Source organism: Ciona robusta, chromosome 13 (genome assembly GCF_009617815.1).
Source record: "Ciona robusta chromosome 13, ASM961781v2".
In the NCBI taxonomy this organism is placed as follows: domain Eukaryota; kingdom Metazoa; phylum Chordata; class Ascidiacea; order Phlebobranchia; family Cionidae; genus Ciona; species Ciona robusta.
In genome coordinates, this window is record NC_143247.1 from 1,850,837 (window position 1) to 1,877,170 (window position 26,334).

General features: G+C 33.4%; 2 protein-coding genes across 5 annotated transcripts in view; one reads left to right on the forward strand and one right to left on the reverse strand.

Moving 5' to 3' along the window:
• The first annotated feature begins 1,999 nt into the window (after positions 1–1,999).
• Positions 2,000–10,041, forward strand: LOC149725722 (growth hormone secretagogue receptor type 1-like). The gene is made up of 9 exons (XM_089891757.1): positions 2,000–2,126; positions 2,505–2,633; positions 3,433–3,562; positions 4,414–4,542; positions 4,659–4,798; positions 5,757–5,893; positions 8,142–8,270; positions 8,538–8,676; positions 9,118–10,041. The coding sequence occupies exons 1-9, from the start codon at positions 2,062–2,064 to the stop codon at positions 9,278–9,280; spliced, it is 1,161 nt and encodes a 386-aa protein (XP_089747883.1). The 5' UTR covers positions 2,000–2,061; the 3' UTR covers positions 9,281–10,041.
• Positions 10,042–10,214: 173 nt separating this feature from the next.
• The window catches only part of LOC149725723 (epidermal growth factor receptor-like), a 46,055-nt gene continuing 29,935 nt past the window's right edge, over positions 10,215–26,334 (reverse strand). For 3 of the 4 annotated variants that reach the window (XM_089891753.1, XM_089891752.1, XM_089891756.1), the window contains 20 exons: positions 24,919–25,117; positions 24,377–24,542; positions 23,777–23,850; positions 23,308–23,458; positions 22,979–23,080; positions 22,277–22,337; positions 21,819–21,925; positions 21,207–21,392; positions 20,585–20,727; positions 20,136–20,227; positions 19,653–19,739; positions 18,227–18,384; positions 17,609–17,744; positions 17,077–17,228; positions 16,461–16,643; positions 16,052–16,177; positions 15,455–15,578; positions 14,935–15,030; positions 12,822–12,953; positions 10,215–11,456 (listed from right to left, as the gene is read on the reverse strand). In XM_089891753.1, coding sequence (XP_089747879.1) covers positions 10,864–11,456; positions 12,822–12,953; positions 14,935–15,030; positions 15,455–15,578; positions 16,052–16,177; positions 16,461–16,643; positions 17,077–17,228; positions 17,609–17,744; positions 18,227–18,384; positions 19,653–19,739; positions 20,136–20,227; positions 20,585–20,727; positions 21,207–21,392; positions 21,819–21,925; positions 22,277–22,337; positions 22,979–23,080; positions 23,308–23,458; positions 23,777–23,850; positions 24,377–24,542; positions 24,919–25,117 — 3,068 coding nt within the window. In that variant the 3' untranslated portion in view covers positions 10,215–10,863. The remainder of the gene's footprint in view (positions 11,457–12,821; positions 12,954–14,934; positions 15,031–15,454; positions 15,579–16,051; positions 16,178–16,460; positions 16,644–17,076; positions 17,229–17,608; positions 17,745–18,226; positions 18,385–19,652; positions 19,740–20,135; positions 20,228–20,584; positions 20,728–21,206; positions 21,393–21,818; positions 21,926–22,276; positions 22,338–22,978; positions 23,081–23,307; positions 23,459–23,776; positions 23,851–24,376; positions 24,543–24,918; positions 25,118–26,334) is intronic. The other variant, XM_089891754.1, reaches the window with a different exon arrangement.

Consider the following 26,334-nt stretch of genomic DNA (forward strand, 5'->3'; position numbering starts at 1 on the left):
TTAAGCAAGGACTTTATTTTGTAGTTGCATTCTACATCTTTTATTCGACTGTTTCGATTGCTAAAAGTTATTTCGATTGCTAAAAGTTTATATGTACATTCGGAAATTCCAAGGAAGTTATTTAAAATCAATTCAGTCTTGAAAAAGTTTGCAGACTGGCAAACAAAAAGCAAATCAACACGTTCAAAATTTTGAAAATAAATATGCGTTTGTTAAAGTATTATGACATCACAATGCGAATGTAAAATCATAATTCGTTTGCATTTTTAAATGTCACACTGTTTTTAATACGTAACGTCTCGGAACGGCTTCAGCCCTAGGCAGAAACTGTTTACCAAGCTCTTTTTACTTTAAATTAGTCATTCGGAAATTCCGTAGCCAAACCTGATTCGCTGGTAAATACACATAGATACAAAACACGCGTTAAAGGCGACCAATAGTATTTCAATTTATAAAATTATATCTGTATTTTGTTTACAGGTATAATGTATTAAACCTTATGGCCACTGTCGAGTTCGAGTGTATCCTATAGTTGTACTAATATCCGGATCTTGTTTTAAACAATTAACAACGGTCTATGGGTGTCGTGAAAATGCGGTTTCATAATTCTTTGAATATTCCTTGTTTACTCCTAAATGGGACGAGAAAAAAGCATAAAAAGCGTCCCATCTTTCCTTTTTTTGAACACATTTTAATGCTATTTTGTTTAAAAAGTATAAATGCAGTTTGCTATAGTTTTATCTCATATAGTAGGGTAGGGAAAGATGGGACACATTTGTCCCATTTAGTATAGTAAACAAAAAACTCAAAGAATTTTAAAAATCGTATCCTCACGACTGCTATAGACCGTTGTTGATTGTTTAAAACACGGTCAGTATATTTGGGTATTATGTGCTAAAGGTGTCCCATCTTACCCCACAGTACTACATATAAAATGGTTTTTAAAAACTAAATCACTTAACCTAAAACTGTTATTTTAATAAAAAACAAGAACATTTTCCATTTAATAACAACAGTAATATTAAAACTAAAATCACACACGAAATTTTAGCGTCAAATTTTACCGTTTAATTACTTCAGATATTAAAACACTAAGTAAGTAATTGGGCAAAAGTTCGGTCATTTGCGGTTACCTAACGGCAAAATTCGGAAATTAAACTATTAATTAACCAGTGAGTTACAATTTTAATTAGTGATTAATTCTAAATTAGTTGGCCAGGAGAAAATAATCGAAAAAGTATGATTTTTCACAACTGGAGTCGAGAAACAGATTGTTTTAATAACTAAGTCAGTATTGCCTTTAAGTTATAGCCAAAGTTTTATGTAGGAATTAGTAAGAAGAAAACGACCGATATTTTAGAAGCGCAGTTTAAAGTTTAACGTACAAATATAAATAATGTATAGTGCTGTGGGGTAAGATGGATACCATTAGCACATAATATCCCATATTTTTAATCGTGTTTTTTTGCAATTAACAAAGCTTTTTTAGAGTCGTGAGGATACGGTTGTATAGTAGGGTGGGGGAAAATGGGACACCTTCAGCGCATAATTTTTAAATATCCTGATCGTGTTTTAAACAATTAACAACGGTCTATGGGGCCGTGACCATACGGTTTAATAATTCTTTGAATGTTCTTTGTTTACTACCAAATGAGACGAGAAAATGGAATGAAAAGGCGTCCCATCTTCCCCCAACCTACTGCATAATTCTGTAAATATTCTTTGTTTACTACCAAATGTGACGGAAAATAGAACGAAAAGATATAGCCCGTCCTACTATATTTTTTACAAAACTATATAATACTAATAAAGTTATACATGCTTGGTAAATTAGAGTGATTTTATTTTATTTTCTCGTCCCATTTGGTAGTAAACAAAGAATATTTACAGAATTATATAACCGTATTCTCACAACTCTTAAAGACCGTTGTTAATTGTTAAAAACACGATCAGGAAATATGGGATATTATGTGCTAACGGTATCCATCTTACCCAGTACTGTATTATAAACCATCTTACCGTACAATACTAAATTATAAATATATTTTCAGCAGATTTAAAATGAACACGACTGAGATATATAATAACGGCACGACAGCATGGATAAACAGCACGAATATTTTCGTGTAAGTTAATTTTTGGATGATTTATGTATGTATTAATTTTGTGTCATTATTTCTTCTTTATTTTTTCTGTGTTTCGGTATAAAAGACGTTATAACTTGACAGCGAGGTGTAGCCTATGTTATAACTCAATAGTGAGCATGAGGTGTATGAATACACCATGTGTGTCTGGTGTATAAGAAGACACCCATTTTATAACTTAACAGTGAGCATGAGGTGTATGAATACACCATGTGTGTCTGGTGTATAAGAAGACACTCATGTTATAACTCAACAGTGAACATGAGGTGTATGAATAGACCATGTGTGTCTGGTGTATAAGAAGACTATATATATATAACAGTTTATTGATCATATAAATCACTATGTTATAATGCACAGGCCGTACCGTCTGCCGTTTAACCAAGTGGCGATCGCTATCTGTGCGTCTATACTTGTACCGTTAACTGTATTTGGTCTAGCAGCGAACACCATTACTATTATCGTAATTGCAAAGTCTCCAAAACTGAGGTAAAACCATGTTTTTTGTTATAAGTTTTTGCTGTGGTAAAGTAACAGCGCGCCTGTCCTGGTGATTTACGGTTCAAGGCTCGTTGCGGGTACTATGTGTTCGTATGTGTCCTTGGGCAAGACACTTGACGAGAATTGCTCCAACCCAGTGGTCACTAATGGATGGTTCAAATTGTCAGCCAAACAAAAAACCATCTTTTGAAAAGTAACTCATAAGCTAGCACGAGGTGTGTGAAATAGAACGCCCGTGTTATAAGGACTGTCGTTTCCCGCAACGAAAGGATAAATAAGTTACATTAATACTTCATTTATTATTATTTAAGCCTATGGGGTAAGATGGAATACTATGTTGGTACCTCCAAAACTATTTTCTGATCATGTTTTAAACAATTAACAACGGTCTATGGGAGTCTTAACAACGGTCTAACAACGGTCCATGGGAGAATACGGTTTTATAATTCTTTAAATGTTCCTTGTTTACTACCAACTGGGACGAAAAAAGAGAATAAAAAGGTGTCCCATCTTACCCCACCTTACTATGCCTAATCTGTATAGTAATTTTGGGGAAGTTGGGACACCTTTCCATTTTGTTTAATCGTCCCACTTGGTAGTAAACAAAGATTATTCAAAGAAATATAAAACCGTATCCTCCCATAGACCGTTGTTAAGACTCCCATAGACCGTTGTTAATTGTTTAAAACACGATCAGGATATTTAGATATTATGTGCTAAAGGTGTTCCATCTTCCCCCACCCCACTATATTATTAAACCAGTGTATAATGTTAATGCATGTTTCAGGTCCATTTTCAACTTTATGATTTTGAGTCTTTGCGTTTCGGATTTTTTATCTGCTTTGCTTAGCCCGCTGTTTTTGTACCGCCGAACATGGGGTTTTGAGGACTGGCAAATTTCGTCGTTTCTGTGCAAGGTATATTTATATGCCAGGCAATCACCCACAAAGTTAAATACATGGTAACACGTAAGCGGGCATGAGGTGTATGAAACAGTAAACTTGTTATAACGACTGTCGCTGCCCGCGATGAGAGGATAAATAGATTACATTCATTAAGTTATGCATACAAGGTAACTCGTAAGCGGACACGAGGTGTATGAAACAGAACATTCATCCATTCATCCATTCATCCATTCATCCATTCATCCATTCATCCATTCATCCATTCATCCATTCATCCATTCATCCATTCATCCATTCATCCATTCATCCATTCATCCATTCATCCATTCATCCATTCATCCATTCATCCATTCATCCATTCATCCATTCATCCATTCATCCATTCATCCATTCATCCATTCATCCATTCATCCATTCATCCATTCATCCATTCATCCATTCATCCATTCATCCATTCATCCATTCATCCATTCATCCATTCATCCATTCATCCATTCATCCATTCATCCATTCATCCATTCATCCATTCATCCATTCATCCATTCATCCATTCATCCATTCATCCATTCATCCATTCATCCATTCATCCATTCATCCATTCATCCATTCATCCATTCATCCATTCATCCATTCATCCATTCATCCATTCATCCATTCATCCATTCATCCATTCATCCATTCATCCATTCATCCATTCATCCATTCATCCATTCATCCATTCATCCATTCATCCATTCATCCATTCATCCATTCATCCATTCATCCATTCATCCATTCATCCATTCATCCATTCATTCATTCATCCATTCATCCATTCATTCATTCATTCATTCATTCATTTATTCATTTACCTTTCAATGCAGATTTTCTGGGCTGGAGACGTATGGACCTCGTACGTAACATCGGCGCATATTCTTCTGTTCGCTCTGCTTCGCTTTATATCAATCCAGTCCCAAGCTACATACTACAAAATCAAAATCATTCATATTAAGGTACTATAGTAGGGTGGGGGAAAACGGGACACCTTTAGCACATAATATCTAAATATGCTGATCGTGTTTTAAACAAATAACAACGGTCTATAATTTAATTTTAAATCTTTTTACAGATTATTATAACCGTTATTTGGATTATCACTTTTCTGATCGGATTCGTACCGTTTTCCATATGGTTTGAGTCGAAAAAACGAGATCGTTACAGTAATACAGTAGATGCTAAATGGCCAGCGTGTACCTTAAATTTGCCATGGTGAGCAAGTATAAAATTTGCGTTTATTTTTTTTATTTTTTTTTTTGAGTACATATAGTAGAGTGGGGGAAGACAGGACACCTTTAGCACATAGTATCCAAATATTCTGATTTTGTTTTAAACAATTAACAACGGCCTATGGGAGTCGTGAGGATACGTTTCTAAGCTCCAACCCAGTGGTCACTGATGAGTTGTCCAATTTATCAGCCACACATAACAAATCCCCTAAAAATAATTACCCACAAAGTAACATACATGGTAACTCGTAAGCTAGAACGAGGTGTATGAAACAGAACGCCCGTGTTTAACGACTGTCGTTTTTGGCCACGCGAGAATAAAGTAAGTCACATTCATTCATTCATTCATTCATTCATTCATTCATTCATACATTCATACATTCATTCATTCATTCATTCATTCATTCATACATTCATTTATCCAACCATTCATTCATTCATTCATCCATTCGTTTATTCATTCATCCATTCATTCATTTATTCATTTATTCATTCATTCATTCATTCATTCATCCATTCATTCATTCATTCATTCATTCATTCATACATTCATACATTCATACATTCATACATTCATACATTCATACATTCATACATTCATACATTCATTCATTCATTCATCCACTCATTCATTCATTTATTCTCTCATTCATTCATTTATTCATTCATTCATTCATTCATTCCCATTCATTCATTCATTCATTCATTCATTCATACATTCATTCATTCATTCATCCATTCATTCATTCATTCATTCATTTATTCATTCATTCATTCATTCATTCATACATTCATACATTCATACATTCATACATTCATACATTCATACATTCATACATTCATACATTCATTCATTCATTCATTCATTCATCCACTCATTCATTCATTTATTCTCTCATTCATTCATTTATTCATTCATTCATTCATTCATTCACTTACAGGTTAAGCATGTTCCAAAGTTACTCCGTGATAGCGTACAGCTTGTTATTTTATATTCCGATGATTTTGGTGATCATACTTTCGTTCTGCATTGGGTTTGTACTTTTTCGAAAGCGGAAAAAAAGACAAGCTATTATAAGTGAGTCCCTATAACTGTTATAAAATGATTCAGTTATTTTCGCTTAATGGGAAACGACAGTCGTTATAACACGGGTGTTTTGTTTCATACACCACGTGCCTGCTTTTAAGGTATAAATGAATGAATGTAGTTATTTATCCTGACGTGGCCGGAAACGACAGTCGTTATAATATGGGTGTTCTGTTTTATACACCTTATGTCAGCTTACGAGTTATCATGTATGTAACTTTGTGGGTAGTTATGTTTTTATTTTATGGGTAATGACAACTATAATTTAAATCAAGTATAGGCTACCGTCAAATGTCTTGCCTAAGGACATATTTTCATAACGGCCGAAGTTAGAAGAGACCTTATTGACAAGATACTTAAAGGCAATTTCTCCAACCCAGTGGTCACTTATGGGTTGTCTTAACTGTCAGCCATTCGAAGTTAAAAAAATAATAACCCAAAAAGTTACATACATGGTAACTCGTAAGCAGGCATGAGGTGTATGAAGCTTAAACATCTGTATTATAACGACTGTCGTTGCCCCGCCATACGAGTATAAACAAGTTACATTCATTTATGTATTCATTTACAAAGTTACATACGTGGTAACTGGTAAGCAGACATAGTATATGAAACAGAACACCCGTGTTATAACGACTGTCTTTGCCCCGCCACGCAAGGATAAATAACTTACATTCATTCACTAATTAAATTCAATTAGACGTTTAGAATTTTCCGCTAACACGTTCTCTTAATACAAAAGCGACAAAGATAAAATTACGCGGTAATTTCTGTGTTAAAAGCGTCGGATTTTTACTCGTAAGCGGGAAATTATGGTATAGATATATCTTATAATAATAGATCTGATTCGGAAATAATACCTTACAAATTTAATCATTCTTATTGGCTTTCACTATATAGTAGGGTGGGGAAAGATGGGACACCTTTTCAATCTATTTTCTCCTTCAATTTGGTAGTAAACAAACATTCAACGATTTTTTATAAAACTTTATCCTCACGACTCCCATAGACCGTTGGTAATTTTTTAAAACACGATCAGGTTATTTGGGTATTATGTGCTAAAAGTGTGCCATCTTCCCCCACCCTAATAGTAAAACTGGTTCATTTAGTTGCGTATAGTCTTTATGTACAGCTTTAACGATAACTAGTACTGTGGGGTAAGATGGACACCGTTGGCACATAATATAGTTAGGTGGGGAAATATGGGACACCTTTTTATTCTGTTTTCTCGTCCCATTTGGTAGTAAACAAGAAACATTTAAAGAATTATAAAACTATATCCTCACGACTTCCATAGACCGTTGTTAATTGCTTAAAATACGATTAGGATATTTGGGTAATATGTGCTAAAGGTGTTCTGTCTCCCCCCAGCCCACAATATTCCATATTTCCTGATCTTGTTTTAAACAATTAACAACGGTCTTTTAAAACTTCTATGCTACATTTATATAATTCTGTAAATATTCTTTGTTTACTACCAAATAGCAAGAAAAAAGAATAAAAATATGTCCTATCTTTTAAAACGCTATAACTGTATACACTAATATGTAAAAATGGGCTGACAAAAACGCGCGTAGTACAACAGCAACACAAATTGCAAACGCTGGCACTAACATAGAAAAAAACTAACACGGCTTGTCTCAACCACTGTACAGTTACAGTTGCTTGAAGCCGAAAACGCCGGTGTAAAAACAATCATTGCTTTTCAAAAAGCGCAAAATTAATGAATGTAACTTGATTTATCCTCGAGTAGCGGGGCAACGACAGTCATTATAACACGCGTGTTCTGTTTCATACACCTCGTGTTACGATACCTATACTAAGTTGGGGTAAGATGGTCATTTTTTTATTGAAGTTTTGAAAAATCTATCATCTATAACATATTTGTAGCTTTTCAAAGTTGGACATATAATGCATTAATGCTACACGGCCGCTAAATCAATCACCAGAAATGCGCAACGAATACGGTATCCATCTTACCCCACAGTACTAAACATATATAGATATAGTAGGGTGGGGGAAGATAGGACACTTTTTAACCGTAATATCCAAATACCCCGAACGTATTTTAAACAATTGCCTATGGAAGTCGTGAGGATACGGTTTTATAATTCTTTTAATGTTCTTTGTTTACTACCAAATGAGACGAGAAAATCGAATAAAACGATGTCCTATCTTACCCCGCCCTACTATATATTTTATACTTTTTAACCCATTAGTGATAACCGTATTATTTCAGCTTCAAGGTCTTCCGGCGAAAAAAATGGGGATACCGTAGAAACAAAAAGAAGGCGAAAGGAAAACCAAGTAATATTACAGCTGGCTCTCATAGTCGGATCATACCTACTAGGTTACGTACCCCATACCGGTAAGTCACAAAACGTATAAAAAACGTTTTATATAAAATAAAAGAATATAGAGTAGGGTGGGGGGAGATGGGACACATTTTCATTCTATTTTTTACCCCATTTGGTAGTAAACAAAGAAAATTCAAAGAATTATAAAACCGTATCCTCACGACTCTTATAGACCGTTGTTAATTGTTTAAAACACGATCAGGATATTTAGATATTATGTGATAAAGTTTTCCTATCTTCCCCCACCCTACTATATACAATACCAATTGTTCTTCTAGCATATCAATTCTACACAACATCCGTGAAACCGACTACGCATTATGCTAAGGCGTTCGACTGGTGGTTTGGAATGATAGAACATATGGCTTTAAGAATAAGCGAGTGTCTAAACCCTGTATTCTACAATTTGGCATCAAGGTATATATGATCGTTTTTTGTCCTTGAAATTTAATTTGTCAGGTGTTATTCATTCATTCACTTATTCATTTTTTCAAACATTCATCCATTTATTTATTCATTTATTTATTCATACATTTATACATTCATTTATTCATTCATTCATTCATTCACTCATTCATTTATTCATTTATTCATTTATTCATTTATTCATTTATTCATTTATTCATTTATTCATTTATTCATTTATTCATTTATTCATTTATTCATTTATTCATTTATTCATTTATTCATTTATTCATTTATTCATTTATTCATTTATTCATTTATTCATTTATTCATTTATTCATTCATTCATTCATTCATTCATTCATTCATTCATTCATTCATTCACTCATTCATTTATTCATTTATTCATTTATTCATTCATTCATTCATTCATTCATTCATTCATTCTTGCAGTAAAATGCGAAGCGAGACGGTTCGAGTACTAAAGTCTTTCTGGAGAAGCGTCCTTTCCCCCTGCAGACCTGAACTCGTAATGCAAAGTACCAGAACCGTCACGTCTGTACCGGTTTCAACCGGTTTTCCAGAAAACCAAGAAATTCAAAGAGCTGAGCCATGAACTGTATAAAAGCAACTTTTCTCTTGATAAAATGCGCCCAAATCGCAATTTTTTGGTCGTTTTTTTTGACCAATTAACAAAGCTCTTTTAGAGTCGTGAGGATACGGTTATATAATTCTGTAAATATTCTTTGTTTACCACCGAATGATATAGTAGGGTGGGGGAAGATGGGACACCTATAGCACATGATATCCAAATATCCCGATCGTCTTTTAAACAATTAACAACGATATATGGAAGTCGTAAGGATACGGTTTTATAATTTTTTGGATTTTCTTTGTTTACTACCAAATGGGACAAGAAAATAGAATGAAAAGGTGTCCCATCTTCCTCCAACCTACTATAGAGAAAAAAGAATAATAATATAATGTCATCCCCACCGTATTATATGTAGATGTCTGACGCTTTAAACCCAGATTTTTGAATTGAATTACTTTTTATCTGGATCAATGAGTATTGGAAGCTCTGGTCGTACAAAACTGGCTCTGTGTCTATACAGCTTGAACACATAGTAGGGTGGGGGAAAACGGGACACCTTTAGCACATAATATCCAAATATCCTGATCGTTTTTAAACAATTAACAACATTCTATGTGAGTCGTGAGGAAACGGTGTCATAATTCTTAAAATGTTTTTTTGTTTACTATTAAATAGGACGAGAAAATAGAATGAAAAGGTGTCCCATCTTTCCCTACCCTACTATAACTAATGTATTTTGTATAAAAAGCTGCCGTTATACCATTTTGATGTAAAATACAATCTTTTTAACACTGACCTAACTGTGTTACTTTGTGGGTGATTATTTTTCTGTATGGCTGATAATTTGGACAACCCATTGGTGACCACTGGTTTGGAGCAATTTTCGCTAAGCGTCTTGCCCAAAGACACATATGCAAAAATTGGTAGCAGCATTGAGACTCGAACCCTCAACCCCGAAAGTGATATACAAATGTATTCTGTAGTATTTACACCGTCATATATACAGTCGCGGCAAAAAAATGGCAGAAACGAATATGAGGATAAAAAAAACGTGAAAAAATACGAAAATGGTGACTAATTTAGTACGTGTCAAAAAAATCCATTTTCCCATGCAATAACGTTACAGAAAATGGGCAAAACATAGGCTTCACACGCTAATAGTGTTAGTGCATCAATCAAACACTGAAGGCCAGCAAAACTGCATTTTTTTGGTTGAAATACACAAAAACGATTAACACTTTTAAGTAAGCGAAAAGTAATTTTACACACTTTGGAACTGTAGTTTTAGAAATTCGGGGATAGAATTTTAAAAGGCAGTTTTTGGTACAATTAAAACACTGTACAACTGCAAAATTACAGAACAGAACTTACAATGAATGGTAGAATGGGGGAAGATGGGACAGTTCTTCAATCTATTTTCTCTTCCCATTTAATAGTAAACAAAGAACATTCGAAGAATTGTAAAACCGTATTCTCATGACTCCAATAGACCGTTGTTAATTGTTTAAAACACGATCAGGATATTATGTGCTAAAAGTGTCCCATCTTTCCCCACAGTACTATAGCTTTAATCTCATATTTTCGAACATTTTTGCAAGAAAAAATTACTCAGTTGTATCCCAATTTGGACCTAGTTTATGGTATAGTATATTGTCCATTGCAACTTCAATGCCTACACCACTGTCAGGCTCTGAGTAGGTCCTACCGGCCGAGTTTTTTCCGTATAACACTCGCTCTCTCATTTTAGGGTCCGCGAGAGTCAAAGCCGAAAAAATTTCGTCTTCAGCGAAGCCGTTTTGGTGATTGGGACCAGATTTTGGGGCCACAGAATCGTTTATATACTCAGTTTCATTCGGCACAAAATTTGGGCTAGGCGGCGAGTTTTGGTTATTCCCAGGGGAGCCAGGGTTCTCGTTTCCCCCCGACGTTACGTCCCCTAAATAATCATACTCTGGGTTTGCGACGGAGGTGGCTTTTACATCGAGGGCCTTTTTATCATCTTCTTCGTCCGTTTGGAGTCCGGAGTCTCGTTTTTCTGAGTTTACACTCTCTTCGCTTTGAGAACCTCGGCGGAGGCCGATTTGCAGCTGGTGCTGGTCAGGTATTACTGTAACTCCGTTCGGAACGATATTTTGGTACTCTCTGTCGTCCTCATCAAACGTATCTTGTGTGTTGCCAGCTGTTCCAGACTCGCAGTCTAAAAAGAAAGAGGGCATGGGTTCAAGGCTCGTGGCTGCTACTATTATGGATATGTATGATGATCAGTGGCTGTCTCTAACTCAGAGATAATGGGTTCAATGCTCGTCGCTGCTACCATTGTGGGCATATGTGTCCTTGGGCAAGACACTTAACGACAATTGCTCCAACCCAGTGGTCATTGATGAAAAAATCGGCGAAAAAATGATCATTACAAAGTTACATACGTGGTAACTCGTAAGCTGGCACAAGGTGTATAAAACATAACATCTGTGTTATAACGACTGTCGTTTTCTGGCCACGCGAAGATAAAGCAAGTTACATTCATTCATTCACTCACAAAGTTACATACGCAGTCACTCGTTAGCGGGCACAAGGTGTATGAAACAAAACACCCGTGTTATAACGCCTGTCGTTGCCCACCATGCGAGGATAAATAAGTTATATACGTGGTAACTCATAAGCGGGCACGAGGTGTATGAAACAGAACACCCGTGTTATAACGACTATCATTTTCCAGCCACGCGAGAATGAAGTACGTTACATTCATTTGGTAAACCTGTTTACAGTTAAACCTTATCTAAAACACAATTTAATTCTCGCGGCACGTCATAAGAATTTTCTCCCACTACAACGCGAATAAATACGAATGTAAAATGCGTTATATCTTTTCCTATCTAACATTTAATCTACCAAAAGTCGTTAGGGTCTTATTAAAACGCTAGAACGTGTTTATATAATGATGGTTTTTTGTGTGATGTAAATAAAGAGGTGGTTTTAGGTGTCGTGAATTCGTGATATGACTTGTTAGAATGTATTGCGTAATTACGGCTTAAGGTGTATTGTTTATGTGTTGTAATATGGGTGTATACATACACCTTATGCTTACTGTCGATAACAAGGGTGTCTTCTTATATTACTGTGTTATAACATGGGTGTTTTCTTATACACCAGACACACATGGTGTTTTCATACACCTCATGCTCACTGTTGAGTTATAATATGGATGTCTTCTTGTACACCAGACACACATGGTGTGTTTATACACCTCATGCTCACTGTTGAGTTATTACATGGGTGTCTTCTTATACACCAGACACACATGGTGTATTCATACACCTCATGCTCACTGTTGAGTTATAGCATGGGCGTCTTCTTATACACCAGACACACATGGTGTATTCATACACCTCATGCTCACTGTTGAGTTATAGCATGGGCGTCTTCTTATACACCAGACACACATGGTGTATTCATACACCTCATGCTCACTGTTGAGTTATAACATGGGTGTCTTCTTATACACCAGACAAATGTTTTACTCAAACACCTCATGCTCGCTGTCAAAAAATATTAAACAAAATACCTGAAGGGACAAAACTTGGTTCGTATTCTGGATTAGCCAGTGCGGAAGTAGGTGTTCGTACGCTGTCAAATATATTTACTGGGGGTTTAAGAGCAAATGGGGATGGTGGGAACTCACTTGGATCAAGGTATTCTGAAAAAATTTAAATTTTTTATTAACTTAAAAAAAAAAAAAATTTTTTTGTGACTAAAATAAATTCTGTAAAAAATTTTTTTTTATTTTTATTTTTTACAGTAAGTATAAAAATTAGGATGTTGTAAGAATCTCTAATAATCAATGTGTTATTTATATGTTTTACTTCAAACTGTGTAATATTTTCTCAGTATTTTTAATAGTTTTTCTGAAAATTAGATTTTAATACTTTTCTTAAATAGGTATAGGAGTTTTAATGTGAAGTACAAAACTGGTGTTAATAATATATTTGTGGGTGTTATATTAAAAATTTAATGCTAGAATAATAAATTTACAGTAAAATTATTATTACATAAAATAGGTTGGTTTTTTGGTTGGTTAAAATTACGACAAAAACACAATTTTTTGAGTTATTTTTAGTGAAAAATTGTTTGTTGTTTGTGTTTGTTGCCATTCTACAAACGAATTGCTACAGGAAGATACAAACACACGTGCAGAGTACAACATAAAAGTTACAACAGTAACAAAAACGGAAATGCAATGTATATATATTTTCTGGCAAAACAAAAATTATTTTTTTTAATATTATAATTTTAAAATTTAAACCGAATTTTTGGAAAATTAATTTTTTGATTATATATATATATATGTATGTATAAATACATTTTTTTAAATTTGTAATTTTGTGACTTCTTTCAAGCAAAAATAGCGTTTTTTGTTTAAAAATATTTTTTTTTTTGCCAGAACACTGACACAGAAAACAGACAGAATAACACAACACAAAAAAATATAAAAATTAATGCACTCATTTAAAAAAAATTTTTTGCAGTTTTGCTAAAAATTTTATGTCTATCATATGAATTTATTACAAAATGATAAAAGTTACAAAAACTAGGGAATTTTTTTTGTTTGATTAAAAAAAATTAAAAAAATTTAATAAAAAATAGCGAAAATATCAATATTGTATTTAAGCACAAACTGTAACATGGTAAAAATATGACATGAAACATAAAAACGTAAAAAAAATACAAAAACATTAAAAAAAATAGGAAAAAACAATAAATACACTTTTATACATTAATAAAACAGAAACAAAAACAGTTTTTTTGCAAAATCTTTATATTAATGTGGGGTAAGATGGATACCGTTAGCACATAATATCCCATATTTTCTAATCCTGTTTTTAACAATTAACAAAGCTAGTTTAGAGTCGTGAGAATACGGTTATATAATTCTGTAAATATTCTTTGTTTACTACCAAATGGAACGAGAAATGGAATGAAAAGGTGTCCCATCTTACCCCATCATAATACATAATGGGGAAGCAAGTAATTACAAAATAAAAAAAAATAAAATTTAGGCATTTTTGGATAAAAAATGAAAAATTAGAGCATATTTAAACAGTTTTGGGGCAAAAATATGGTAAAATTTAAAACAATAAACAGTTTTTCAGAGTGAAAAATAGAAAAACTAGAACAAATTTAAACAGTTTTTGAGAAAATGCCAACATTTAAAACAATTAAACATATTTTTGGTAACATTTTTTTTACGGCAATAAACAGTTGGGTAATTGGGTTAGAAAAATTGTTTGTTTTTTTTCATGCATTCGCCACACAATAGAAATGCAATACTGAAATTATATTATGTTTATGTGTAGCGTTTTTTTGGGGGAATTTTTTTTTTTTGCAGAATTGAGAAAAAATCATTTAAACAGAAAGAATGTTAGTTTTTGTTAATGGAAATTTTTGATTCGTTTTTTTTCGCGGTTGGACAGTAGCAGTGATACCTCTGAGATTTTTTAATTTTTAGTATTTTTGGATTATTTTAAGTTAAAACTAAAATATTTTAAAAAAATTAAAAAAAAATTTTCTAAAAAAGTTTTATAAAATATTTTTAAAAAATTGAAAAATCTCAGAGAGTTGAACAAAATTACGAAACAACCAGCTTCACGCATGAGCACACACAGTCATGTGACACAAACCTGGCTTTTTATTGGCTGCAACGGACGGGGACAGGTACCCTTCTTCGTCTTCAAGAAATTCAGCTTTGACGAATTTTTCGACAGACGGCTTTTTTTCTGCTTTTTCAGTTTCGATAACGGCATTTTGTCGAAAGGTTTGAAACAGGAAAAAAAATCGCAAAAAAATCCGCAAAAAAACTTAAAAAAAAAACTAAAAAGCTAAATTTGTGGAAAAAAAATGGTAAAAACATCTATAAATAAAATTTTATACAAGAATCTAAAAAAAGTTTCAAAATTATGGCTTAAAATCTTAAAAAAGTGTGAAACAGACAAAAAATTATCAAAATTAAACCAATAAAAAATAAAAATGCTAAAAATTAAATACCCAAAATTAAAAAAAAATGATTTTAAACGTAGAAAATTACTGAATTTAAAAAAAAAAAAAATTTTAAAAACAAAATTAAAAAAATGATTTTGAACGTAGAAAATTACTGAAATTTTTGACTAAAATTGGTCAAAAATTACATTTTTTTAAGCTTACCGTTGGGTTTTGTCTGTTGTCGCATTAAAGACACTGGTTCAGCGCTGTAACGCATCGTTGTGCTGTCTTCTCTCGCTCGTAAATAGCGCGATTGCTGTTCTGGTGTAGAGCAGCCTTCGTCCATCTAGAAAACATGATTCGTGAATATTATGGGAAAAATCGTATGATAAAAAAATCATGAAAAATTATATATATATGATAAAAAAAATCATATGATTAAAAAAAACATGAAAAATCATATAAAATTGTGAAATATCATATGAAAATCATAAAATATTGGAAAAAGAATTGATCCATCTGGAAATTATGATTTGTGAGTATCATATGAAAAATCATGAAAATTATATGGAAAAAATCCTATAAGCCATGAAATGTATAATAAAACTATGGAAAAACACTAAAAACTATAATAAAATTCATGAAAAATGATAAAATTATGAAAAATTCATAATACAATATAAAAATTATGATATAAAATTCACTAAAACTGTAAAAATTATGAAAAAAATCATGAAAATCATAAAAAATATCATAAAATTCACGAAAAATCATGAAAATTATGAAATAAAATTCACGAAAATTCATATGAAATCTTACTCTGTTGGTTCTGTAGCCGCGGTCGTGTTTTATCAGCGGTGACGGCGCAAAAACTGCGTCGGAAGACTCACTGAATGACCGGAAATTGTCAGGAGCGGCTAGTGCATTGTAGTGTATTATAGGGCCCTAGGATGGGATATATAAAAATGAATGAATGTAACTTTATATAGTAGGGTGGGGGAAGATGAGACAACTTTTTATTCTATTTTCTCGTCCCATTTGGTAGTAAATAAAGAACTTTTAAAGAATTATAAAACCGTATTCTCACGGCCCCCATAGAGTGTTGTTAATTGTTTAAAACGCGATCAGGATATTTGGATATTATGTGCTAAAGGTGTCTATCTTACCCCACAGTGCTAAATTTTTTTAATTTTTTTTATTTGAAAATCTAAAAAAAAATGACCCCTACCTGAAGGGAGTCACCCGTGGCCCCCAAAACAACTTCTCTGTCGTCGTCATCTTCAGGATTAAGCCCCATAGCCACTGGCGAGAAAGGGGTACTTGCCCCGTTAGGTAACGAACCACTAACGCTTGACAGATTCGTCATTGTCGTCATAACTGAATCTAAACGTCTGTCTGCGGATCTGTTTGGCTAAAAATTTGAAAAAATATTGAAAAATTTAATAAAATATTGAAAAATTTGAAAAAAATTGAAAAATTATACCAAGTTCAAAAATTGGAAATTGAAAAAATAATTTCAATTTTGGAAAAATGAGTTAATGTTGAAAATTTTTATAAAATTAGAAGAGTTTATGGAAAAAATTTAAATATTAAGTAAAATATTGGAAAATTTGATAAAATACGAAATTTATAGTAAAAAATTTAATAAAATATATAAATTGTTAAAATATTTGGCAAAAAAATGTTACAAAATCTATAATTTAATGGATAAATGACTTCTGCAAAACCAGAATTATAATTAAATAAAAAAAAATAGTATATATATATTATATATAAAAAAATTTAAAAAAAAAAATTCGAAACTTTAACAAAACATTTTTTTCTTGTTAAAAAATTTTACTCACGTGAACGAAGCGTCCGCTTCCGCTTCCCCTGCTCCCAAGAAGTCCCTGTTGGGAGGAAGTGGAGGAAAGATGCTGCTGATGGTGCTGTCTCTTCCATGGTACCATAGTAGGAACGGGTTGTAGAGAAAATTGGTTCGAATTTAACGGGTTTTCTAAAAAAAAAAAGTTAATTTTTTAACTTGTGAACTTTTATTTTGGAGAAAAATTGGAACAAATTTATTGGTTTTCTAAAAAAATATTCGTCGAGAAGTCAAAACTTTTTTATGTTTTTTTTTACAAAGCTAGTTTTAATTTTTTTCTAAAAAACTTTTTTTTTTGTTTTTTTTTAAATAGTTTTTATTGTTTAATATTTCAAGATTTAAGACAAAAAAACATTCAATTTCAAACATATTTTTACTCTTAACCATAACTTTTTGTCACTTTTATTTCAAATTTGAGGTAAAATTACTTTAAAAAATCCTAGAAAATCGTTCCACATTTTTGACAATTACAAAAAAAAAAATTTTTTTTTGTCGAATAAAAAAATGCTCACCAGTGCCCTCTAGCGGCTGTGGATGCAGGTACTCCTCTGCATCTGTAATGGGGAAGTCGTCTCCCTCATCATTTACGAGAGATCGAAGAAACTCGGAAGTTGTCGGACTCGGAAGATCCGTTAAAAGTCCGTCGTTCTGTGAAAATATTTTTTAGCTTGGCAGCGAGCATGAGGTGTATGAATACACCATGTGTGTCTGGTGTATAAGAAGACACCCATGTTATAACTCAACAGTGAGCATGAGGTGTATGAATACACCATGTATGTCTGATGTATAAGAAGACACCCATGTTATAACTTGGCAGCGAGCATGAGGTGTATAAATACACCATGTGTGTCTGGTGTATAGGAAGACACCCATGTTATAACTTGGCAGCGAGCATGAGGTGTATGAATACACCATGTGTGTCTGGTGTATAAGAAGACACCCATGTTATAACTCAACAGTGAGCATGAGGTGTATGAAACAGAACACCCGTGTTATAATGACTATCATTGCCCCAACACGCGAAGATAAATAAGTTACATTCATTCATTTATTCATAAAATAAGTTACATTTATTCACCTATTTATTCATTCATTCATTCATTTATTTATTTAATAATAAAAATGCTTACATCAATGACCAAATACCGCTGAGGGTCTCTAGCCAGCTTAGAAAGTTCTTCTGTTAGCTCCTTAAATGTAGGGCGCGCTTCGGCGTCAACCGTCCAACATTTTATAAGCAGCATATATATGTCAATTGTGCATATATATGGTTGTGGTAACCTTTCTCCTGTAAAATGTAATAAATGAATGAATGTAACTTGCTTTATCCTTGTGAGGTCGATAAATGACAGTCGTTATAACACGGGTGTTCTGTTTCATACACCGCGTGCCAGTTTACGAGTTATGTATGTTACTTTGTGGGTGATAGGACTTTTTTTGGTTTATGTATGGCTGATAGGGCTGTGGAAAAGTTAACGGTTAACCGGTTAACCGAACCTATTCGGTTAACCGCTAGCGAAAAGTTCAAGTCGTTAACCGAACTATGACGTCATAGGGCATAAACGTATATCAATATCTGTCTTATTTACACGAAAGGCACGTGTTCGTTGATTGTTGTTTTGCAATAAGACAGAGTGCGCAGGGACGCTGTTGCTTTGATCGTGCCCTACAACGGCGATTACGCCATCAATCTTGATTGTTAATACCGCAGGCTAACTAGTTTTGCAACATTATATTGGTGTAATACAAAACTTAAATGTTTTCCTCAGCCAAGCAGCGTGTTTATTACGAAAAAGCAGGCATTCACACGTGGATTCATTGCATCATAATAGCGATTGTTTGACCTGGCAATTGATTACGACATAATAGCAATTCACACGTTAATAACTGCGTCATAATTGCAATTCACACGTTGATTATTTAGACGGCAGGTGCTTTAAAACAGGTTTGAATATGAATAAGAAAACATTACTTTAACGTTAAGAACGTTTGCCCGTGTATTGCAAGCATAGTCCATACGTTCGTCGTAAAGTTGCCTTTAAATTCGCGAAAGAAAAGCGTTAAACAAGACGCTTTTATTAGGATTACACTTGTATCGGTTAACCGGTTAACCGGTTAAAACTGAACGGTTAACGGTTAAACAAAAATAGGGAAAATCCACAGCCCTAATGGCTGATAATTTGGACAACCTGTTAGTGACCACTGGGTTGGAGCAATTGCTGTTAAGTGTCTTGCCCAAGGACACATACGCCTACAATGGTAGCAGCAACAAGCCTTGAACCCATTACCTCTGGGTTACATGGGTTACAGGCATGAAGTGTATGAATACACCATTTGTGTCTGGTGTATAAGAAGACACCCATGTTATAACTTGACAGTGAGCATGAGGTGTATGAATACACCATGTGTGTCTGGTGTATAAGAAGACACCCATGTTATAACTCAACAGTGAGCATGAGGTGTATGAATACACCATGTGTGTCTGGTGTATAAGAAGTCACCCATGTTCTAATTCGACAGTGAGCATGAGGTGCATAAATACAAACATATATATACCTCGTTCAAGTAAAGTATGCACTTCACGAGCAGGTACACTCTCGTACGGTTTTTTCCCAAACGTCATTAATTCCCACATTGTAACACCTTAAAAAAATAGGTTAAAATAAATCATATTACTTTAATTATAATGAATCAAAAAAATTCAAAACAGTTTGAACTATATATAGAGTTAAGCGGAAAAAGATGGGACAGCTTTAGCACATAATATCCAAATATCCTGATCGAGTTTTAAACAATTAACAACGGTCTATGGGAGTCGTGAGGATACAGTTTTATAATTCTTTGAATGTTCTTTGTTTACTACCAAATGGGACGTAAAAATAGAACGAAAAGGTATCCCATCTCACCCACCCTACTAAAAAATAGTCTATATTTTTAAAATATAAGTATTCAAAAAATAGCCATAAATTGGCTTTGTATTTTTTTAATATGAAATGCTGCTTTTTTAAATGTTAAATATATTCTATTTTAGCTGCTCACCAAAACTCCAAACGTCGCTTTTTTGTGTGAAAATTCGATGTTGTATAGATTCCAAAGCTAACCATTTAATTGGCATTTTGCCGCCTTCAGCTCTGTAATGTATATGCGTTTATTTATACACCTCATGCTCACTGTTGAGTTATAACATGGGTGTCTTTTTATACACCTCATGCTCACTGTTGAGTTATAACATGGGTGTCTTTTTATACACCTCATGCTCACTGTTAAGTTATAACATGGGTGTCTTTTTATACACCAGACACACATGGTGTGTTCATACACCTCATGCTCACTGTTAAGTTATAACATGGGTGTCTTTTTATACACCTCATGCTCACTGTTGAGTTATAACATGGGTGTCTTCTTATACACCAGACACACATGGTGTATTCACACACCTTATGCTCACTGTCAAGTCATAACAACGACCCAAACCGATAAATTTTTACCTGTAAACGTCTTCTTTTACATCTAATAACTTAGCGAGACCAAAATCTGTTATTCTGACATGATTCGGCGACTTTACGAGCACATTTCTGGCAGCCAAATCTCTATGAACGAGATGTTTTTCTTCAGATAGATATTTCATGCCCTAAAAATTGTGAAATTTTAATTTTTTAAAAAAATTTGAATTTCATAAGAAAAATTTTTATGCAAACTGTAATATGTTATATAAAAACATATGTAAAAACAATAAAAAAAAATAGTAAAACACATAAAAACTGTAAAAAAAGAACAAAAAAAGAACACAATAAGTCCCCAAAATAGGAAAAACAGCATAAAATGAAAGAACATGCAAAAAAACACACATAATCCCCCAGAAAACGGTAAAAACAGCAAAAAAATGACAAAAAAAAAATTAAAAAATTACCTTTGCAATTTGTAAACTCCAGTTTAGCAATCGCTGTTAAGCAGCAATCGCTGTTAAGCAACTCCAGTTTAGCAATCGCTGTTAAACATACGCCCACAATGGTAGCAGCGACAAGCCTAGAACCCATTACCTCTGGGTTAGAGGCAGGCGCGCTAACCACTTTGCTGGAATAATAATAACAAAAAATCTTAAAATTTTACCTTCGCAATTTGTAAACTCCAGTTTAGTAAATGCTGGGAACCAATATTGTCCTTATTATCACGCACGTACTCAAGTAAATTTCCAAGAGGCATTAGTTGTGTTATAAGCATTATACGCTGAGATAAACTGATCCCGAGTAACCGGACAAGATTAGGGTGCTCACATGAAGCCATCACGAAAGCTTCCTGAAAATTCACGGGATTTTTTTGGTCACGATTTATGAGATTTTTTTAAAAGGAATTTTATCGGGAAAAAATAGATTCATGAAATTTTATTCACGATTCATTAAATTTTTATCATGAAAAATTGAATGCATGAGATTTTTTTCACAGGATTTTTATCATAACAAATTAGATTCATGAGTTTTTTTAATCTTTTTTATCATATTTCATGTGATTTTGATCTCAATCACAGGATTTTGGTAAAATTCCAAAAATTTTTTTTATTATGTCATTTTTAGCATGATAAATTAGATTCATGAGATTTTTTTCACACATTTTTATCATAATTCACGTGCTTGGTCACTTTTCATGAGATTTTATTCACGATTCATGAAATTCAGATTAAAACAATAAAACAACAGTTGTTAAAAAAAAAAAAAAAATACTTACGTCTAAAATTTCATTACTGGCAACTTGCGACGACTCATCCCGTAAAACTTTTATTGCAACGGGAACTTTAACCCGTTCCCTTGGTGCTAAGTCTGGTATCCAATATCCTAAAAAATAACACAGCGTTTTATAAAAGCGTACAAAAAAATTGGAAAAAATTTAAGATATTTTTAAAAAGTATTCGCGAAAAAAAAACCGTAAAACTAAATTTTAAAAATTATTAACAAAAATGTTTATATATATATATATATGTTATTTCTTTATTTTTTTACAAAAAAAATAGAAAATGTTTGTAAAACTAACATAGTTTTACAGAATGTAGTGTCAAAATATTAGAAAAAAAAACGCTTTTTTAATTTTGCATTTTTCGTTAAAAAGCAAAATTTTTACAAAACGAGAAAATATTTATAGAAAACTATGATATAAAATGTTTTTTTGAATTGTTTTAAATGTATTACCTTTATGCACAGTCCCAAATGCACCAGAACCCAAGATTTTTCCAATTCTCAATTCTGCTTCCTGTTAAAATAACAATATTTTAAAGGTAATTCACAAATGGATATCTTTACTTTGTAGAAAATCAAACAAAAATTACGCACAAAGTAACATACTTGGTAACTCGTAAGCTGGCACGAGGTGTATGAAACAGAACACCCATGTTATAACGACAGTCGCTTCCCGCCACGCTAGGATAAAAAAGTTACATTCGCTCATTCTCCCACAAAGTAACATACAATGTAAATCGTAAGCAGGCACGAGGTGTATGAAACAGAACACCCGTGTTATAACGACAGTCGTTTTCCGGCCACGCTAGGATAAAAAAGTTAAATTCATTTATTTATAACTTAAAAGCAGGCATGAAGTGTATGAAACAGAACACCCGTGTTATAACGACAGTCGTTTTCCGGCCACGCTAGGATAAATAAGTTACATTCATTTATTTATAACTTAAAAGCAGGCATGAAGTTTATGAAACAGAACACCCGTGTTATAACGACTGTCATTGCCCGCCATGCGAGGATAAATAAATTAAATTCATTTATTCATAGCCTAAAAGCGGGCACGAGGTGTATAAAACAGAACACCTGTGTTATAACGACTGTCATTTCCCGCCACGCGAGGATAAAAAAGTTACATTACAGTAGATTTAGTAATTCTACCTTTACAATCCTAAGCTGGGCTTGGTTGGGTGCTACCCCGCTTGGTGTCATGGGTTCCATAAGTCTTACCCGCGGGTCCATGTTTTGCTCTTCTGGTGAATGCTGAGTAAGCAGAAAATGATGTCATAATGGGGCATTTGGCGAGATGACTCGGGAAATTTTTATAATTTAGCAAAAAAAATGTGATTTTGCGGGAATTTGACGACTCAGAAGAATTTAGTTGAAAAGTTTTTATTAATTTGTATATTAACAAAAACAAACAAAGAAATACTATAGAAAAAAATATTTTCTAAAGTTTAAAAAATTAACAAAAACAAACAAAGAAATACCGGGTCTATTCCTAGTTTTCGCATCGACTGCGTTCTCTTCTTTTGAATCTGTTTTCTTCTGTATCTACAGCCAAAAAAGATGCAGAAGAGAAGAGCGCAAACGACAACTGCTACTGGAACCACAATAGCTGCTGTGAACTCCTGGCTAGAACTGGAAAAAAGCAGATTTTTCTGGTTTAGAAAAGGGCAAAGTTTTACAATATTTTTATATGAGTTTTTTTAGATGTTTTTGAACTGAGTTTTTTTAAGTTTTTATAGAAATTTTAATAAAATTGCGCCATTTTTGCATTAAATTGGTTACACCACTTGTATTTGACCAACACCCCCAGTATTTTTGACAGCTAGTTTTGCAAGTGTCAACAAAACAATAACCTTGAATTGGTTGCACCACTTTTCACAGGTGTTTGTATAAGTTAAGTTGTATTTGACCAACACTTCAGTATTTTAACAGCTAGTTTTACAAATTTACCTTAACGCATGTAAACAATCTTCTCTTGCGACTCCTGTACAGTTATTGCATCCTTCGTAACAAGGCATACATGTCTGTAAAAAAAATGTAGTAAAATTTATACACCTTATGCTCACTGTCAAGTTATAACATAGGTGTCTTTTTATACACCAGACACACATGGTGTATTCATACACCTCATGCTCACTGTCGAGTTATAACATGGGTGTCTTCTTATACACCAGACACACATGGTGTATTCATACACCTCATGCTCACTGTCGAGTTATAACACGGGTGTCTTCTTATACACCAGACACACATGGTGTATTCAAACACCTCATGCTCACTGTTGAGTTATAACATGGGTGTATTTTTATACACCTTATGCTCGTTGTCAAGTTATAACATGGGTGTCTTCTTATACACCAGACACACATGGTGTATTCATACACCTCATGCTCACTGTCGAGTTATAACATGGGTGTCTTCTTATACACCAGACACACATGGTGTATTCATACACCTCATCCTTGCCAAGTTATACCAACAAATTTGTACACAAAAAAAATTCAAAAAAAATTCAAAAATTTTCCATAAAAAATATAACAGTTACAATACCTGTCTTTCTAAAATGAGTGTACTACTACTATCGTGTATAAAATATCCTGTTGGGCAAGGGGCACCAGCTGGCATGCATTGAGTCACATCAAATCCTCTTGTAGTAAGAGCTGTATAGCATCGATGACAACCGTTTTCGCCGAGGGTGTTGTTCGGACCAAAACACCTGTTTTTTAGGGGGTTATTAGGGGGTTTTGGTACCTCATGCTCGCTGTTGAGTTATAATATGCCCACTGCTGAAATATAGCCGTTTTTTTTCTTGTATGAAAGGTATATATGGTGTATTTTTTTATTGTATGCTTACTGTTGAGTTATTACATGGGTGTCTTCTTATACACCAGACACACATGGTGTATTCATACACCTCATGCTTACTGTTGAGTTATAACATGGGTGTCTTCTTATACACAAGACACACATGGTGTATTCATACACCTCATGCTCACTGTCAAGTTATAACATAACTTTTTTTTATACATCCAACACATAAGTCCACACATACACCTCATGCTCACTGTCGAAATAAACTACCAAAAACTCACATAGGGTCTCCTCTGTGAACTGCGCAAAAACTGTGGCATCTTTCGCACGTTTTCGTTACCGGATGAGGGTACTTGTCCATGGGGCATTCGTCAGTACACGTCCCATTATGGTCGTACACAAGACATTCCGTACAATTGCGTGGGCCTATACCTCTACACGTGTCCTTGCATTGAGAATGGCAACGCACGCATTCGTTTTCTGTATGAAGAAAAACAAATTTTTATCTTTGGAAATATTTTTTTTAATATGGAGTTAATAAAGTTTTTCTTTAAAAATGTTGGGTAAAAAGTGTTTTGAATGTAAATTTAAATTATTTTAACTTATTTATCCTTGCGTGGTGGGGTAATGACAGTCGTTCTAACACAGGTGTTCTGTTTCATACACCTCGTGCTCGCTTATAAGTTACCATGTATGTGAATGAATGAATGAATGTAACTTACTTTATCCTCGCATGGCCGGAAAATGACAGTCGTTGTCACACGAGTTTAACACCTCGTGCCAGCTCACGAGTTACCATGTATGTTACTTTGTGGGTAATTATGTAAAACAGTTTGAAAAACACAGGGGGTACTACATATTGTCAGCAATACATAAAAGTAAAACATATTAACTAATAAAGTTGCATACTTGGTAACTCGTAAGTGGGCACAAGGTGTCCGTTATAACTGTCACTTTGATGGCTTTAAATTATCGGCTTTAAATACAGGTTTTGTATTTGCGGCTTTTAATTGGCGGCTTTAAATTCGAACTTTAAACTGTCTGCATTGAACTTCTAGCTTTTAAATTGCGTCTTTATATTTGTGGCTTTAAATTTGCGGCTTTAAATTGCGGCTTTTATTAATAAAACATTACATACCTTTATTAAATACGACCACATGAATTAAAATTTCGTAATAGCCGCAATTATTGCGAAACAAAGGCATTAGTGATGTCATAGATCAAACCAGATCAAAATTTTTATGAGAGTTTTTGTCGAAAGTGTTTATATATGATATAGGATTAAATTAAAAGCAGACAGGTAAAAAGCGCATATCAATTTAAAAGCTGTTTCATCTGCTGATGTATTTATTCCAGAAATTTCTACTGACGTCACCAGTGTTGCCGTAAAAATTTACCAGTGTTTTCGATTAAAAAAAATTTTTTACAACAAATTTTTTTTTTGGCGAAAAATTATTGAAAATATTTTTTTTTTCGTAAAATGTTTTGAATGGCAGTTGTTAGTTTTATTTGTTTGTGCCGATTTTGCGGTTCTGGGTTCAGTGCCACTCCGTACCGCAAGTTACAGCTTCTATTTGTTATTACTGTCTGCTTGAAAAATTGATCAAATTTTTTGAACAAATAGCAAAAAATTGTATTTTTTTCGGGTTTTTAACGCTTAAAACTATATTTTAAGTGAAATACAGTTATTTTCACAG